This window comes from Pistacia vera, unplaced genomic scaffold (genome assembly GCF_008641045.1).
Source record: "Pistacia vera cultivar Batoury unplaced genomic scaffold, PisVer_v2 Contig88, whole genome shotgun sequence".
NCBI lineage: Eukaryota > Viridiplantae > Streptophyta > Magnoliopsida > Sapindales > Anacardiaceae > Pistacia > Pistacia vera.
The window spans coordinates 302,560-318,585 of NW_022196756.1; the positions used below are offsets into that span (position 1 = coordinate 302,560).

The window sequence follows — 16,026 nt, forward strand, 5'->3', positions numbered from 1 at the left end:
ATGACGGACCCATCACTTTTAACTTCCATAACCAGCTGGTTCACACCTCCCACTCTCTTTCTCTTCGTCAATCTCGTCATCGGAACCATTGCGGTCATCTCTCGTTTCAATTCTTTCAGGAAACCGCAAAGTAATCAGCAGCACCAACTCGGTCCCTACGACTCACCCCCACTCGCCCGAGCTCCCTCCCTAATTGAAAGAGTTAAGTCCATCAACTTCTCTCTCTATAAGTTCCCTAACCCGGAAGAAGAACAGCCATCCTTTGTTCAACCCACGTCTGAGCATCTATATAACTCATACCCAGTAGACCCGAACCCGCCCCAGCTCGCCCGAGCTCCCTCCCTGCTTGAACGGGTCAAGTCCAACCTTTTCTCCTACAAGTTACCTAACCCAGAAGAAGAACAACCACCCTTCGTTCAACCCACTGAGCCTCTAAATGACACGTACCTGGTCGACCCGAACCCGCCCGGGATCACCCGAGCTCCATCTCTCTTGGAACGAGTCAAGTCTATCAAGTTTCCCTCTGTTTACGGATCCCAACAATCATATCCAGAAACAGAAACCAAGGTTATTCACAACTCCGAAACCGAGGTGCCATCGGACCCGGATTATAAGCCGAAGAGGAGTAAATCGGAGACGAAAAAGTCCAAGCAGAGGAGTGTACAGGAGAAGAACTTGAAGAAGTCGGTGAGCGAGAAGTTAATGAAGGTAGAAACGGAGAATGATGAGACGGAGACGTTGGAGCAAAGGAGGCCACAAACGGCGAGGCTTGACAGAATGGAGACGATTGGCGACGATGACCAGGGCGTTGATGCAAAAGCCGATGACTTTATCAACAATTTCAGGCGCCAACTGAAGTTACAGAGACTTGATTCTCTCTTGCGTTACAAAGAAATGCTCAAGGGAAACTGAGAAGTTCTTTAAAAAAAAAAAAAAAGTAAAATTCACCTTTTGTTTTTGACTTTTCTTCAAAGTTCATGTAAAGATGTGTTTATTGGTTTGATGTGTTCACTGTTCACCGTTCAGGCTAATTATTGTACTCTCGTAGCTAGTCTTGACTTTTTAGCCTGTTTAGCACAAGCATGAAGACAAATGGAGGGGTGTTTCAGGAAATTCGTGGTGGCTTCTGGTGTAGCGGTTTAGCATTTATCAATGGCGAATGACGGTAACCAGTGTCACGAACATAGAGGAACAGTGCGGATGTGACAGCGGTGACGGCAAGCAGAGAGGTAGTACTGGACTACTCGTTAGAGTTGTGCATGAATTGTATGACCCAAATAGCCTTTGTTTTTTTTAATTTAGTGGATCGGGGATGGGCCTTTCTGTCATTTCGTTTCTCTTTTTTCATGTAATAGTAAACTAGTAGACTAGTAGTGCTACAAGGATGCAGTATTTAGTATTTTTCTCAATATTTTATTATTAATTTAATAAATAAAAAAGAGTCTCGTTGATATAGTGCTGAAGAAAAATGAATAATCCTTTAACCGTTATTAATTTAATTAAAAAAATTTTTTTTTTTTCATTTTTAATTTCTGGATGATAATTGAATTTTAATATACTTTAGGTAATATATATATATATATATATTTCTGAATCTAAAACATATTTCTGGATGAAAATTGAAGTTACTATTAACGGTGATTTGTATTAAAATTTATGAGTTATAGTTGGGATTGGTGGTAAATGAGTATTAAAGTTTACTTTTGTTTGCCATGTGGATGTGGGTGGTAGGCAGCTGGTGTTTACACAGAAATGTAAATTGAAACTGAAAGGTAAAAGTAACACTTAAACACTTGTTTCGATTCTCATTCAAATGAACAAGTAGTTATAGTATAACATTACTGCTACCAATTTCTAATTCAGTTGATAATGTTCGCATCATCCCACATGCTTCAGGACTCTTGGCTGATTTTGTATGGCTACTTCCACCATGTGGTGTGAATTTGGGATTACGCAACCACCAAAAGTCGGTATCTCAGAAACGTCGGCTACTAACGGGCTGTATTTGGATTTTTAAATTTGTTGTAATTATTTTGATGTGATGTTTGGTTAATTTGTCAACTAAACCAAAACTTATACAGACCACATTATATTAATCTAATTACGATCAATGTACGAGGTAATGCTGTCACCAAATTTAATCATTCTGTTAGGGCCGTAAGTATAAAGGAAATGCATGTGAAATGTCCCTACCATTAACAAGATGCTCTCTAGTCTCTATGAATTCACCTATACTTGCTATTGGCCTCAGCTGCGACAATTTCAATACAAAAATTATTCAATTTTACGTGCAATGCAAAGTGTAGGGCCATTATCTCTTAAAAATTGCGTGGCTGATAGACATTTGGTGGTCTTTGGTCTCTATCACCATCCAAGGATAAGGCCCTTGTTTACGGCAACGAAATTCTTGCTTCTTCACTCTTCGCCCTTAAATCTCTAAATTATAATGATGCTTTTTTGTGACTTTTAGGCCAATGTTTAAAGTAGATTAAATAGTAATTATCATGTCGTGTTTGTTAGATAAGATTGGATTATTATATCTGTTCACATTTATTCTAGACGTTCAAACATGATTGCTGATCAATTCATCTAGAATTTTGGTTAATTTTTAAATCAATTCTCTACTTTAATCAAATCAATGTTATTATGTTACACACACAACATATGATCAGTTATGAGACAACCTGTAATTACCTTACCTCAAATATACCATTATCATACTGAACAAATAAACTGGCTAAACTGTCTTATGCTAAAAGACATAAAGTTATTTCATTAAACACGTGCATTCTTTTGACCTTTTTTTTTTTTTTTTTTTACCAAAAGCACTTAAAAAGTGAATTTTTAGGGCTTTATTTGGAAAGGTAAAAGCATGTCATTGTTGAATGTTGAACCAGTAAGTACCTCTCAGCTCTCTCCTCAACTCAATCAGGAAGCAGCTAACTTTAGATACACAGTAACATAAAATTATATGACATGCTTTTACCGTTAGAGATAGTGAAATCTATACTATGCTACTCATTAGTTCACATATATAACATACTTGTATTCTTAATCAAAAAATCTGAAGTGGTTATTATTTTCCACCCCCCCTAGACATAGTGAAATCTCAAAATGGATTCACGATATTTGAAAAGTATTGTATACCCTCCTATAAGGTGGTTTTTGATACTTCTTCCATGGATAAATGTTATTAAATGATAATCTAATCCGGGGGAGTATAAATACTTTGAAAAATTATGTGCTCTTTTATATTTCATTAAGTTACTTAAAGAAGCCAATATCCGAGGGGAGGTAGTCCTCCGCACACACAGAAATTGGAATCAATAAGTGTGCTTGCTCTGATACCAAAAGGCAGAGGACTACCTTCTCTCGGATATTGGTTTCTTTAAGTAACTTATTGGTTCCAATTTCTGTGTGTGCAGAGGACTACCTCCCCTCGGATATTGACTCCTTTAAGTCTTGATTATGTGTTATGTTTTATGTTTTTAATTTATTATGGGTCTTGAGCTATTCTTACCATTTGAGGTTGTATCACACATCTAAGAGATTGAACTAACGCATATGAAATCCTCTTCAGCTTTATCTACGTTTACTGCTCCAATAAATACTAGTTTATCGAGATCTTCTTCTAAAGTAGATAGTTTGTATGAAATATCTCAAAAAATCCAAGATACTATCCCTCCCATTGTAAATCCTTATACAACCTTTTCCAAGTCTTCTTCTTCTTCTTTGTCTAAAACCTTTAAAACTCTTGTTAGACCTTCCAGAAAGCCAGTCAAAGAGTATGTCTAGACTAGTACTTTTGATAAGTGTCAAATTCCAGCCACAACTCAGGAACAATATGGTACTTTGGAAATCCCTCAAGAATCCATTGCCCAATGGATCCGTGAAGGATACTCTCATGTACACTCTGGTGCTATCAGGCTTGCTCTATCTTACCATGACAGAAAATGACTCCTAGTCCTTGTGTAAATCGCTTTGTTAGACACCAGATTTGTCTAATATCAACATGCTTGCATAGGAACGACACATACAACTTTGAATGCTGGAACAGTCATTATGACACTGTTTCCTAATTTCAATATGTCTCTCTCTGATGTTCATTGCTCCAAAACTCTAAAGTTCAATTACAGATAATTGGTGCATATTTAAATCCAAGAAGTATTGCAACTACTTTGCATTACTAGATGGTCTAACGAATCCAAGACTATGCTCTTGATCTCGCTATTCCTACAACTACTGATGCGCTACCCTTTACTGTTGATTCTCAGAATACTCCTCACTGCATCAATATTCCCAGGCAGATTTTTAGAGATGATTTGATTAAATTGTTAGCAAACTCTTGGGTGACGAGTTATGAGTCTCTTAATAAAAAAGAAACTCCAGTGGTTTCTACAAAATCTACCATGCATGATAATAGTGACGGAACAACAACTATCAGATTCAAGTCTCCAGCAACTCCCAGTGCTCCACCTTTGAGTTTTTGACAAACTTAATTCATGATCACTCCAGTCTCACCAGCTACAGTAGTACGAGAACCTGAAATTTATATTCATTCATTTCAACAATCTGGTGCTCCTATCTATCATCAGTTTGATCCAGTCACTGGTCATACTCCATTTGATCTTGACTCTCAATGCTCGGACTGCCTTGATGATCCTATTTGGGAAATAGACGAGCATTATCGTTCTAGATGAAACCATTCTAGACAAAAAAAAAAAAGACAGCTCAATGTAATCAAAAGGATTTTCACTCTAGATTTGAAGACGATGATCCTGAAGTTAGCCTTCTTGGTCAACCATCTAGTAAATTTGACTATTATGTCAAATATTCTCTACCAGGCTGGAAAGAATCACTATCCATTAAACCTTCATGGGACATTCCTCCAAAACCTAAACCCAAATCACCTTTAAAACTATACAAACCTACTAAATCACCTTACTTTAAAAAGCCTTTACCATGTTATCAGCAGGCTCTCCGGTGGATTGCAAAAGAAAAGAAAACAACCCATTCACCCCTTGTTCATACTCCTCCTGTCCAATCCATGATGATGATTCAATCTCCTGACCCCTAAAAGACAAGAAAAAATTTCATGACACAGACTTTCCTTCTCTTAAGGAAACTGCGACCCCGCAACCAAAAGTGGTCCCTTCTAAAGTCATACAGCCTGATGGCTCTATGCCAAAACTCTCTCAAGCTGAAGCAGTTCTTAATTGGCAGATTAAAAATGCTTTAGCCCAAAATAAAACCATTACCAGAATAGAACAAAAATTGGATCTGGTAACTCATAAGGTGGACTTTCAGTCTCAAAACCACACTATGTTGATTTCTTGTTTACAAAAACAGATTGATTAGCTCCATCAGGAATTAATGCACATCATCAGTACTTCTCATGGCTACTTAACTCAATTTCTCCAAATTGAAGCAGAAACGAAGTCGCTTAAAACTCAAATGACATCACTTCAACAGGAATATCTTAAACAAAAACTCAGACAACCACAGACTTTTCCTGAAATGTCTTTGGTGCCAAATCCTTTTGATTCTTCATTAGCATTGTCACAACCCTCATTTTCACCTTTCTCAAAGATTAGTCAACCTTTGGTCTCGCCTCACATGCCTTCTGATGCTGTTCAGGCTTTTGGCAACACTAAGCAATTATATGCCAGACTTCGCAAAGAACATGATGAAAAGGGAACAAAAGAAGCTAGAAAAGCATTTTGCTAAAACACATGACTCAGTCCGGAAACCATCTGATGACATACCTGACTCTTTCTCTTCCAGTCATTCAGATCCTCCATCTCCTAAATCTCTTCATCCTTTATCTAAAGATATGGCTCCAATGCAAATGATGATGATGAAAGATCGCCAAATTTCTGCTAATCCTGTCTCTTAAAAAAATTCAGTCTCTTCCAATTTTATGAGTTCTTTTTTGAGAGATATAACAGAAAGGCAACGTCTCGCAGCTTCGGGTATCTCTCAAGATTCTCTATCTTCCTTCCAAACAGAATCAAAGGCTGATATGCCTTCTACTAGTGAATCATTTGATAGTGGCTTTGATTCTGAAAATGATACTTTTGATCAACATCATAATGTTTATCTCCAATTGATGACCCATCAACCTGAATCTTCAAGATCGCCTGTTGTCTCTGAAGTTGATGATGAGATGCCTGAAGGTGATGATTCCATTCCAAACTCTCAGCCTATGTATTGCCAATCCCGTCATACTACGGCTGAGCGTGACTCTTATACAACTTCAGCCAAGCTTCACACTTTTACTATTGATGATCTTCCTCCACACAAATGGAGAAATAGGATGTATGAGTTTTAAGCTTGGTTACAAGCTGAGATGCTTAAATCTAATGCCTAGGTCTCTACGATACTTACACAGTTTATAGCTAAATTTGGTGGAATTCTCCATGATTAGTGGATCAGTCTTCAGGAGTACAGACAAAATTTGTTCATTCAAATGCCAGATATTAATTAAGCTCTGTATCTCCTCTATGATGTATTTTGTGGATTACCTCACCTTTATGAGGACCAGGTCAGAGAAGAATATTTTAAGATGCGATGCTATTCTCTAAAAAAGAAAGATTTTGATCGACATTATAAATAGATGGTAAAACAATATCATATACTTAGGGGTATGGAGGATCCTAACATGAAGCAAGCCTTTTTAGCTTCTTTTCCTGAATCCCTAAGTCATGAAACCACCAAGGTTATGCAGTCTCAAAGTAAACAATTTGGTTCTACTTCTCTTGGAGAAATTTATCAGTTTGTCATTCTTGCTCTGGAAAAGCTCTGTTCTCAAAAGCAATTTTTTTGATGATTATCTGAAGCGTTCTAAGCAACTGACAAAGGTTTGTCAGAGACCAGAATTACGGATCAAATGCAAATCAAATCGCTCATGTTCTTGTCCTACCAAGAAAAATTTTCATTCCAGACGCAAATTGTTTTCTCTACCTAATGCTCCCACCAGGTGCAACTTCTGACGTTTCAAGTATTGCAAGTTCCTTTGAAAAAAGAAACGCCGAGGAAAACGATCTAATCGGTGTTACTTGTCAACTGCCCTGGCCATTTTGCTAAAAATTATCCAAACAAGCCCAAACAGTTAGCTAAAATGATGCAGCAGCTTTCTCAGCTCACTGATATAGATTTTTCTGATGATAATGTCAAGAGCTGGTTTTCAATGGATGAAGAACCTACTTTAGACACTGTTTTTCAGTTTGCAGCCACTGATACTGAGTTCTCGGATTCAGATGATTGTCGCTATTTCTACCATATTCAACAAATACCACAATCCCTTCCATCATTAGCCTTCTCATGTCACGTACTCACAATAAAGGTTTAGATCTTCCCTACTAAATATTGCAATCCCATTTTAGTCATAACATTTTTTGATATTGGTGCTACTCGTACTATTATTAACCTTAAAATCCTCAAATCCTCTTAGTGGAAACCTCATCAAGAAGTATTCTACACTGCTAATAGTGACACTTTCACTACTCATCTGATCAGTAAACCCTGTAAAATCCAATTTTTTTCCAAATGTTTTACTTTTCACAAAGTTCTTGGTTCTGATTTATCTGGCAAAGATATGGTTCTAGGTTTAGATGTTTATTACAAACTTAATAAACTTAAAGTCCTCCCTGATGGTATTCGGTACAAGATGTTTTTTTAATCCTGGACCACTTATCCTAACTTATTCCAGATTGAAGGCAATCCGATTGAGCAGATCACAGCCCAGCTTATTTCCCACTCTTGTGCAGATTTTCTCACTAAATGCACTCATCCATTATGGAAGAATTCTGATTTCTTCATCCATCTTCCATTCATCAAGAGCGAAGATATCAATCCCACTAAAGCCAGTCATTCTGGCATGTCACCAAAACATCTCAACTTAGCTCAACAAGAATGTACTCAGCTTTTATCTCATGGATTGATTCAACCCATGGATTCCCAATGGGCATGCGAAGCCTTTTATGTCAATAAACGTGCTGAACAAGCCAGAGGAAAACTCAGACTTGTTATCAATTATCAGCCATTGAATTTCTTTCTCCGTGATGATAAGTTTCCTCTATCTTGCAGACAAGTTCTCTTTGCAAATCTCTATAATGCAAAGATGTTTTCCAAATTTGATCTTAAAGCTGGATTCTGGCAACTTGGAATTCATCTTAATGATCATCATAAGACTGCTTTCTACATTCCCAACCAACATTATCAATGGATGGTTATGCATTTTGGTCTTAAGGTCGCCCATTCCCTGTTTTAGAAAGCCATGATGAAGACTTTTGCTCCCCTTCTCCATACATGTCTCATTTATATCGATGATATTCTTCTCTTATCAAAAGATGAAGAATCTCATGTACGTCTTCTTCGTGAATTTGCTGATATCATACACTCTTATGGTATTATGTTCTCTGAGAAAAAAATTCAGATAGGGCAGACAAAGATTGATTTTCTTGGTATGGTTATTGATGATGGCAAGTATGACCTCTAGCCTCATATTGCTAATGAGTTGCAGAAATTCCCAGATGCTCTTACAACCAAGAAAGAAATACAACAATTTTTGGGAATTGCCAATTATATGTGCAGTTTCATTCCCAACATTTCTCAATTCACTTCTCCACTTTCCCAGATGCTTAAGAAGAATCCTCTTTCTTGGTCTGAAAAGCAAACCAATGTAGTCAAGAGTCTTAAACGCAAATCCTTCCATACACAGCCCTTGAAGATTTCCTCTTCTAGGAAACGAATTCTTTAGATGGATGCTAGTGACACTCATTGGGGTGTAGTGCTTTTTGAACAAGATGATGACAAAGTACAACATTTGTGTGGATACCAGAGTGGACAATTCAAACCACATCAACAACATTATCATTCTACTTTCAAGGAAGTATTAGCAGTAAAAAATGTCATTGAAAGGTTTGAATTCCATCTTGTTGGACATCACTTCTTTGTTGAAACAGATATGAAGTCTTTTGATCAAATGCTCCAATTCAACAAGAAAAATGTTCCGCATCAACAATTACTTCAATTGGCAGAATGGTTCAGCAAATATTCCTTCATCGTCTAGCACATCAAAGATCACACCAACGACATTGCAGATTATTTATACAGACCTAAAACTAAACAAGTCAGTTTCATGAACCCTAGGTCTAAACCACTTCCCTGTTTCATGTTCCAATCATTAACCCAGTCCAGTAGCTATTCATCCTCTTCTTTACCAAACTATATTCCAGACGCACCTCCTGAATTTGATGACCTTGTTCGGACTCGTACCATTGATGAAAATGTCGTTACCCTCATGTTTTCTTATCAGATTCAATGCATTGAAAAATGTGGACAATCCGTGTATGATATGTTACATGTCCATCTAGATTATCCCTTTTCAAAAATCTTTTGTTTACCTTCGGGTCTAGATATCATATTCCAAAATAATTATTATGGTTCTTTTGGTATATGTTACACCAGTATCGCATTGCAATTAAATTCCCGCTCTATCATAAGTTGAAAATAATTTCCCAATACCAATCATCCTCAACCTCTAAGTTACACTCTGTGATGACTTTTCTCAAATGGTTCAAATCCCTAGAACAATGGAAATCTATGTTTCCCTGTCAACTTGCCCGATACAGAGGTCCTATGTCCACCAAAATGGCATGGTCTATCATACTTTTCCACAGACATCATTCCATCAGATCCGATGACCTATATTTTTTACAACATCAAGTCACATTTCATTGATCTTATCCATATGATCTCGTCCATAATATGTTTGACCATCTTGTTGAGATTAGGTCAATTCAAAAAATCATTTTTGAGAAAAATCAGACAATTCCCAATGAGACACTATAAGAAAACTGGCATTCTGCGTCTAGCAAAATTAGACATGGAAAGTCACATTTAGACGCTAAGCCATTTTTCGCGTCTAATTTTGGTAGTCGCTCCTTAGTTGCAGTATCGTTGTCGCAGATTCATAACGCGTCTAAATTTTTGTTTAGACGCGGAAATTTTTTTTTTTGCGACTAGCAAAATAGTCGCTAAATGCTGGTCAAAATAGTCCCCTAACTTAGACGCTAAAAGTTCAAGGGTAATTTGGTAAAATTATATAACGACTAATCAATTAGTTGCAAAATGTACGTTTTAGTGTCTAATAATTTGTTGCGAATCCCATAAAAATTAGACACCAAAGGTGTAAGGGTAATTTCTTAAAAAGTTTTTGCAACTATTTTATTAGTCAACAAATGTATCTTTTGATGACCAAAATTTAGTGGCTAATTGTAATACTTTTAGACGCTGAATGTAGAATCCAAACGATTTTGACGACTATTTTATTAGTGGCCGAATGTATCTTTTGGTGACCAAAATTTAGTAGTTAATTATAGTTATTTTAGACGTTGAATGTGGAATCCAATAGGTTTTCACGACTATTTTATTAGTGGCCGAATGTATCTTTTGGTGACCAAAATTTGATGGTTAATTTTAATCACTTTAGACGCTAAATGTGGAAGCAATTATGCTAAATTACTTTTTGCTACTAAAACATTTGTTGCAGAATGTGTTTTTTTTAGAGCATTTCGAATTGACCTTCTGCAGAATGCAATTATGCTAAATTACTTTTTGCTACTAAAAAACTAGTTGCAAGAATGTGTTTTTTTTTTAGAGCATTTCGTATTGACCTAGTTTATACATTCAACATCAACAAAATAATTAACACAATATAAAAATCTGATCACAAACATCAAATGTCATATTTTCATACATATATATATTTATATATATAGTCCATACATGGATTTTTATGCATGATGAGCAATAAAAATCCAAAATGCACTATCACATGTGCATAACTAACAAAAAAATGTCCACCCCATGTGCACCATCTCACCATAGTATACGTATGCAAGAAAAGCTACTCCTTTTCACTACTCCTGATCACAACACATAACATATATCAAAAGAGATTTTATATCGATAATTGAAAGATGATCAACTTACATATAGCTCTCTTGCTTGAAGACGATCATTTTAATCCTTGAAGGTTCAAACTCCAATGTGGTGTGAGTGAGATTAAATAGAAGATATATTCATAATGGAAGAGTATGTAAGTCGTTCAACATACCAAATTAGTGCACCAAACTCTAAAATGATTGCTATAAGTGTCTATAGTTTGTTATGAACCTGCAATCAAAGAAAGATCGCATTAAATGCATCACCTAAGGTTATTGCTTCCAAAGAAAAATGCATATATTAAAATTTCAAACTACCAAATGTTTTTTAATCAACCCAAGCCACAATAAGGTAGCAGCAATATGATGCTCAGTTCCAACATTCACTAAGGAGATCATGGAGAAATTTAAACTGCAATGATGCAGAAATCAAGATATCCTTTTGTTTTCCTTTTTCCTTCATCTAATTATAAATATTTTTGAAGACGCAAAGTGGAGATGGTTGGGTGATATCTCAACCAAATAATATAACTATCACTAGATCCTAACATCCCTACCTCCAAAACCCCAGGCTTAAAAAATAAAACAAAGCAAAACACCTAGAGTACAGTGGGAATTGACCACTTCATCAATGACAAAATCAAAAGATTTTGAACAACCATCTACAATGTAAACTATGAAAAAAGTATAAAAATCTCACGCACTTCTGTATATACTCTACTCCTAATGACCATAAACTTACACATTCACACCTACACATACGAGACTTCAATATTCAGTTCGTTAAACCACCATGGAGAATATAAGCTAAAAATCCAACAAACAACAATAATGCTGAGCTATATTTCTAAATATTAAATAAATTACCACACCCCAACATATAAAAAAATAAAATACAAACCTCCCAAGTGAAAGTAAATTCCCAAATGTGAATGTAATCCCGAACTTGATTGGATTAAGGAAAATAAGCATTGACTGGGATATGAAGAAAGATACCAGTGAAAAGAGTAATAACAATAAAAGCCACAAAAAAATTGTGATAATTTAAACGAAGTACTCACCAGTAGTGTACAAAATAAACCTTATGATAAGCATATGACAAAACCATACAACCTCTGTTCAATGAGAGACAAATTAGTTAAAAACTAGTAACATGTAAAAATTCCTGATCTTAATATGTATAACAAAAAGTTAGGCATAGTATTTTTTTTCTCTTGAACTCATTATTAAAATGAAAATGTTCTGAAGGAAGTCGTTGGCTTTATCAATTTCAAGTTTCAACCAAGTAGCAAACTGATTTTAATTCTTAAAATCACCCACAAAGACAGAGTATTTAGGTTATTTTGAAAAATAATGAACACGTGAATGGGAAATTATGTACTCTACAAAAACTTACTAGTTACAGTCGCTGAAATCAAAGATGATCGACGATTGGAAGATGAACGAATGTTGACGATGATCTATTGGTCGAAGATGAAAGATTCAAAGAGGCTCGAAGTCAAACAACAAAGGTCCACGATGATCAATCGGTCGAAGATGAAAGAGGATTGAAGAAAAGACTAAAGAGATCGAAGAACGAAGATTCAAGTTCAAGAATGAAGAAGTCTGCGCCGTCAGTGAGAAGAGGACGAACAAAGAAGAGAATGAGATGAGTTAGCGAATAAGTTTTGGGTTTTTACCTTTCCAACATTTTTGACCCGGTTTTTCCTTAATGAAAATGACAAAGTAAACCCCAAATAATGTCAATTTGACCCCTAAACAATAAAAATGACACAAAATCAATCTTATTTCATGTTGGTGGGAAATAATATTTTGTTTCCGAGTAAATAGTTGGGTTTATGGTATCACTTATAAAATATTACTATATTTTTATTATATGGTAACATTATAAAAAAGTTACTATATTATCAGGTCTATTGTAACATTTTAAAAGTAATATTTTGTAAAAAAGAGTTATCATTGATATAAAATGTGTTACAAAAAGTTAAAGTCTTACATATAAAAATTGTTATCGTAACATTTTAACATCAAGTGTTATCATAGATAGTCTACAGTAACACTTTAAGGAAAAATGGTACTGTCTAGTGTTACCGTTAGCCATTTTTGTTATAGTGTAGGAAAATAAATTAACTGACAAAGAAGAAGAGAACATACAAGAACAAGCCTTGAAAGAGGCAGAGAATCTATCAGTAATCAAACACTATTTGTTTATTAGTAATAATAAACGAATTTAAAGCATCCATTACGAAGTTAAAGCCACCCATTTAAGAATGTCACTAACAACACATGCTTAAACAAATTAAAACAAATGTTGTGAAGAAATGAATTGAAAATCAAACAATAAAATTGAAATACCATCAGTAAAAGAATGAGCTTTGACATAAAAATAAAAAAAAAATAAAAAAAAGTTACCTTCAATGGGGTAATGTAGGGGGCAAAAGTGGAATCAAACAATAAAATTGATTTTGGTTACTGGTAGTATATATTATTTTTAATAAACAATATTTAGTGGCCAATATTTTGGTTGCAAAAAAAAATCCTATTAACAACTACAACTTTAGATGCTAAAATAATGTATCCAAAATTTCAATTTATTTCAAGCGGGAACATGGGGATCTCAAAATTCACCATACATTTGACAACTAAAATCTTAATTGCCAAAAGAAGATAATTTGCAACTAACTAATTAGTTACGCAACAATAATTTTAGTCACAAATTAAAATAATATTTTTTCATTTTACCGGGAAAGTTGGAGCCAAAAAAATTCATCAACTTTTAGCTACTAGATACATTTTTAGTTGCTATATATGAGTTTTTGCAACTATTTGTAATATGCACAAAATAATTAGTTGCCAATTATACCACAGGCCCTTTGTAATTATTGTCAGAAGCTTGGATATTTCAGTAATTGTACTATTTTGTAACTAATAAAAATAGTTACAAATTAATTAATAAATATTTGCATATAATATAGCAACTATTCAATAGTTGCAAATAATTGTTTTCTGTAACCATAATTTTAGTTGCAGAATCCCTTGTTGTAGTTGCCAATTGTGTTCGCGCAAGAATTGACAACCAGATAAATTAGTCGCTGATGTGATATTTGGACAACAAATCAAATTAGTCGCAAAATATTAATTTTATACGCCAAAGGCGAGAATAAATGGGCCCTAGAATTTTATTCCCTTTGGCCGACTAATTGGAATTTAGTTATTAAATGTGGGGTATCTGCAACTATTTTTGCCTAGTTGCAAAAAAATTGGTTGGAAAAAGTATTTTTTCTTGTAGTGAGATATGGTCATCTTTTCGCGATGATGCTCCGTGGGAACTCTTTCTTCTAGACTACACTGAGAAATTACTCCAAGCGAAACAAACATTCATACATTCCTTCATTGCTCAATTAAATGCCACTTCAGATTATCCAGAATGGTGGTACCTAGACTCTTAGCCAGATACTGTGCAGGAAGAAGAGCTTCAACAGTCTCGTAATTACTATCTTCATAAATCCAAGCGACAACAGTACATGCATGCACCAAGTACCTCTGCAAAGCAGACATCTCAATCTCTAGACATTTATTCGGATACTCATCCAAATATATCTTCTCGACAAATCTATGCTGATTGGATTCAATCAATGGGCTATCTCGATTTCCAGGATAAAGACTCATAGCATGTTACAAACCTGTCAGATGATTAAAGCTCTGCGTGTTTTAAAATAAATATTTGTGTCCTTTATGTTATATGTAAAATAGACGTGGACTAAATGATAATTTGTCAACTCAGTGTAATATCTTCGTATGAAATGTAAAAGTCAAAAAAAAAAAAAAAAAAAAAATTTCAATTATGTCAAACTATGTATTAAATGTCTCTTTAATGTGTCTTGAATGTAATGTATTAGACTTCTCTATAAACAAAGGCTCTTACCTTCCCGTTGGAGAAGAAAAAAAATCTCTTGTATATTTCTCTTGATCTTACATTGTTCTCTTACCAAAAAAATCTCTCACATTTCTCCCTTGCATATTTTATTTGCACATATTCCTTCCATGTTTCCTTCATACTTTTAAACCTTCCCTCAACATCAAGGGTGTTGTAATATTCTGATAATGGTAAGAGTAGCTAAAGATCACATATATGCCATTTATTTATGCTCTTGATATGTTTAATATATATGTTCTTGATGTGTTTAATTTTCACTAACCCTTTTAGATGATGTTAGAAGATGTATGGATGTAAGTGTGTGTGGGATAAGAGGAGGACCTTGACCATAATTTCGACTGATCGTTGTATTGATTGGTTTCACTTAGGTTGGCTATCATGGTTTCCTCATGCAGAAACTCCATAATCAACTTTTTTTGTGAGGTCTAGTAACCCATACTCTTTCATACATTCGTATATAAAAAATCCACGAAGTTAAGCGGACGTCTGGGTGGTGTAGTTGGTTATCACGCTAGTCTCACACACTAGAGGTCCCCGGTTCGAACCCGGGCTCAGACATGTTTTAAGGTTTAAATTTTGGGCCCCCGTCTGGGCTTAGTACATGAACTGTTTCTAGAGCCTCAATTTTTTTTTTTTTTTTTTTCGCATTTTCAAGAGATTTAGTGATGTTGCTAAAAGAAATACTAAAATTAATATAACTTCTGTTCTTGATTTTGGATACAGATCTCTTTAATTGGAAATATTTATAATTTAAAGGTGTAGAAAGGAAAGATCTTGAATCGAATCTCTTATATCCTTTCAAATTAATTTAAACTTACAAATTATATATTTAAAAACAATTTAATGAATGAGCATGATTGTAAATTTATTAACAAATTAAAACCAAACACATCAAACAAAAGTTTTTTCTCATATATCATTGAGATAACGAGGATTCCTTAACTCACTAATTGCACAGCTATAAACACAAATAAATTAAAGCTATTGCATGCATCATTCAAGAAAGAAAAAAAAAAAAAAAAAACATAATTATATTGCTATTAATAAAAACTATAATATCAAAGCTGGCGCATCCATCTAAATTATGTTGAAACGCACGAGACACTGATCATGAAGCTTCCTTATAGTTTTATAATTTGA

The 16,026-nt window shown here is 34.8% G+C and overlaps 1 protein-coding gene, 1 long non-coding RNA gene and 1 other non-coding gene across 6 annotated transcripts; 2 read left to right on the top strand and 1 right to left on the bottom strand.

Annotated features, from left to right (window-relative positions):
• Positions 1 to 912, top strand: LOC116119275 (pathogen-associated molecular patterns-induced protein A70-like). The gene has a single exon (XM_031405204.1). The coding sequence runs from the start codon at positions 1 to 3 to the stop codon at positions 910 to 912; it is 912 nt and encodes a 303-aa protein (XP_031261064.1).
• Positions 913 to 10,762: 9,850 nt separating this feature from the next.
• Positions 10,763 to 12,618, bottom strand: LOC116119281. 4 transcript variants are annotated; one of them, XR_004126366.1, is made up of 4 exons: positions 12,346 to 12,618; positions 12,011 to 12,064; positions 11,851 to 11,924; positions 10,764 to 11,181 (listed from the first exon to the last, which is right to left on the bottom strand). It is a non-coding gene; the product is annotated as an uncharacterized LOC116119281 (long non-coding RNA). The 4 variants fall into 4 exon arrangements; XR_004126363.1 differs by having other exon boundaries at positions 10,763 to 11,924; XR_004126365.1 differs by having other exon boundaries at positions 10,763 to 11,181; positions 11,851 to 12,064.
• A 2,752-nt stretch (positions 12,619 to 15,370) lies between these two features.
• TRNAV-CAC lies at positions 15,371 to 15,444 on the top strand. Its single transcript has one exon. It is a non-coding gene; the product is annotated as a tRNA-Val (tRNA).
• The last annotated feature ends 582 nt before the right edge of the window (positions 15,445 to 16,026 follow it).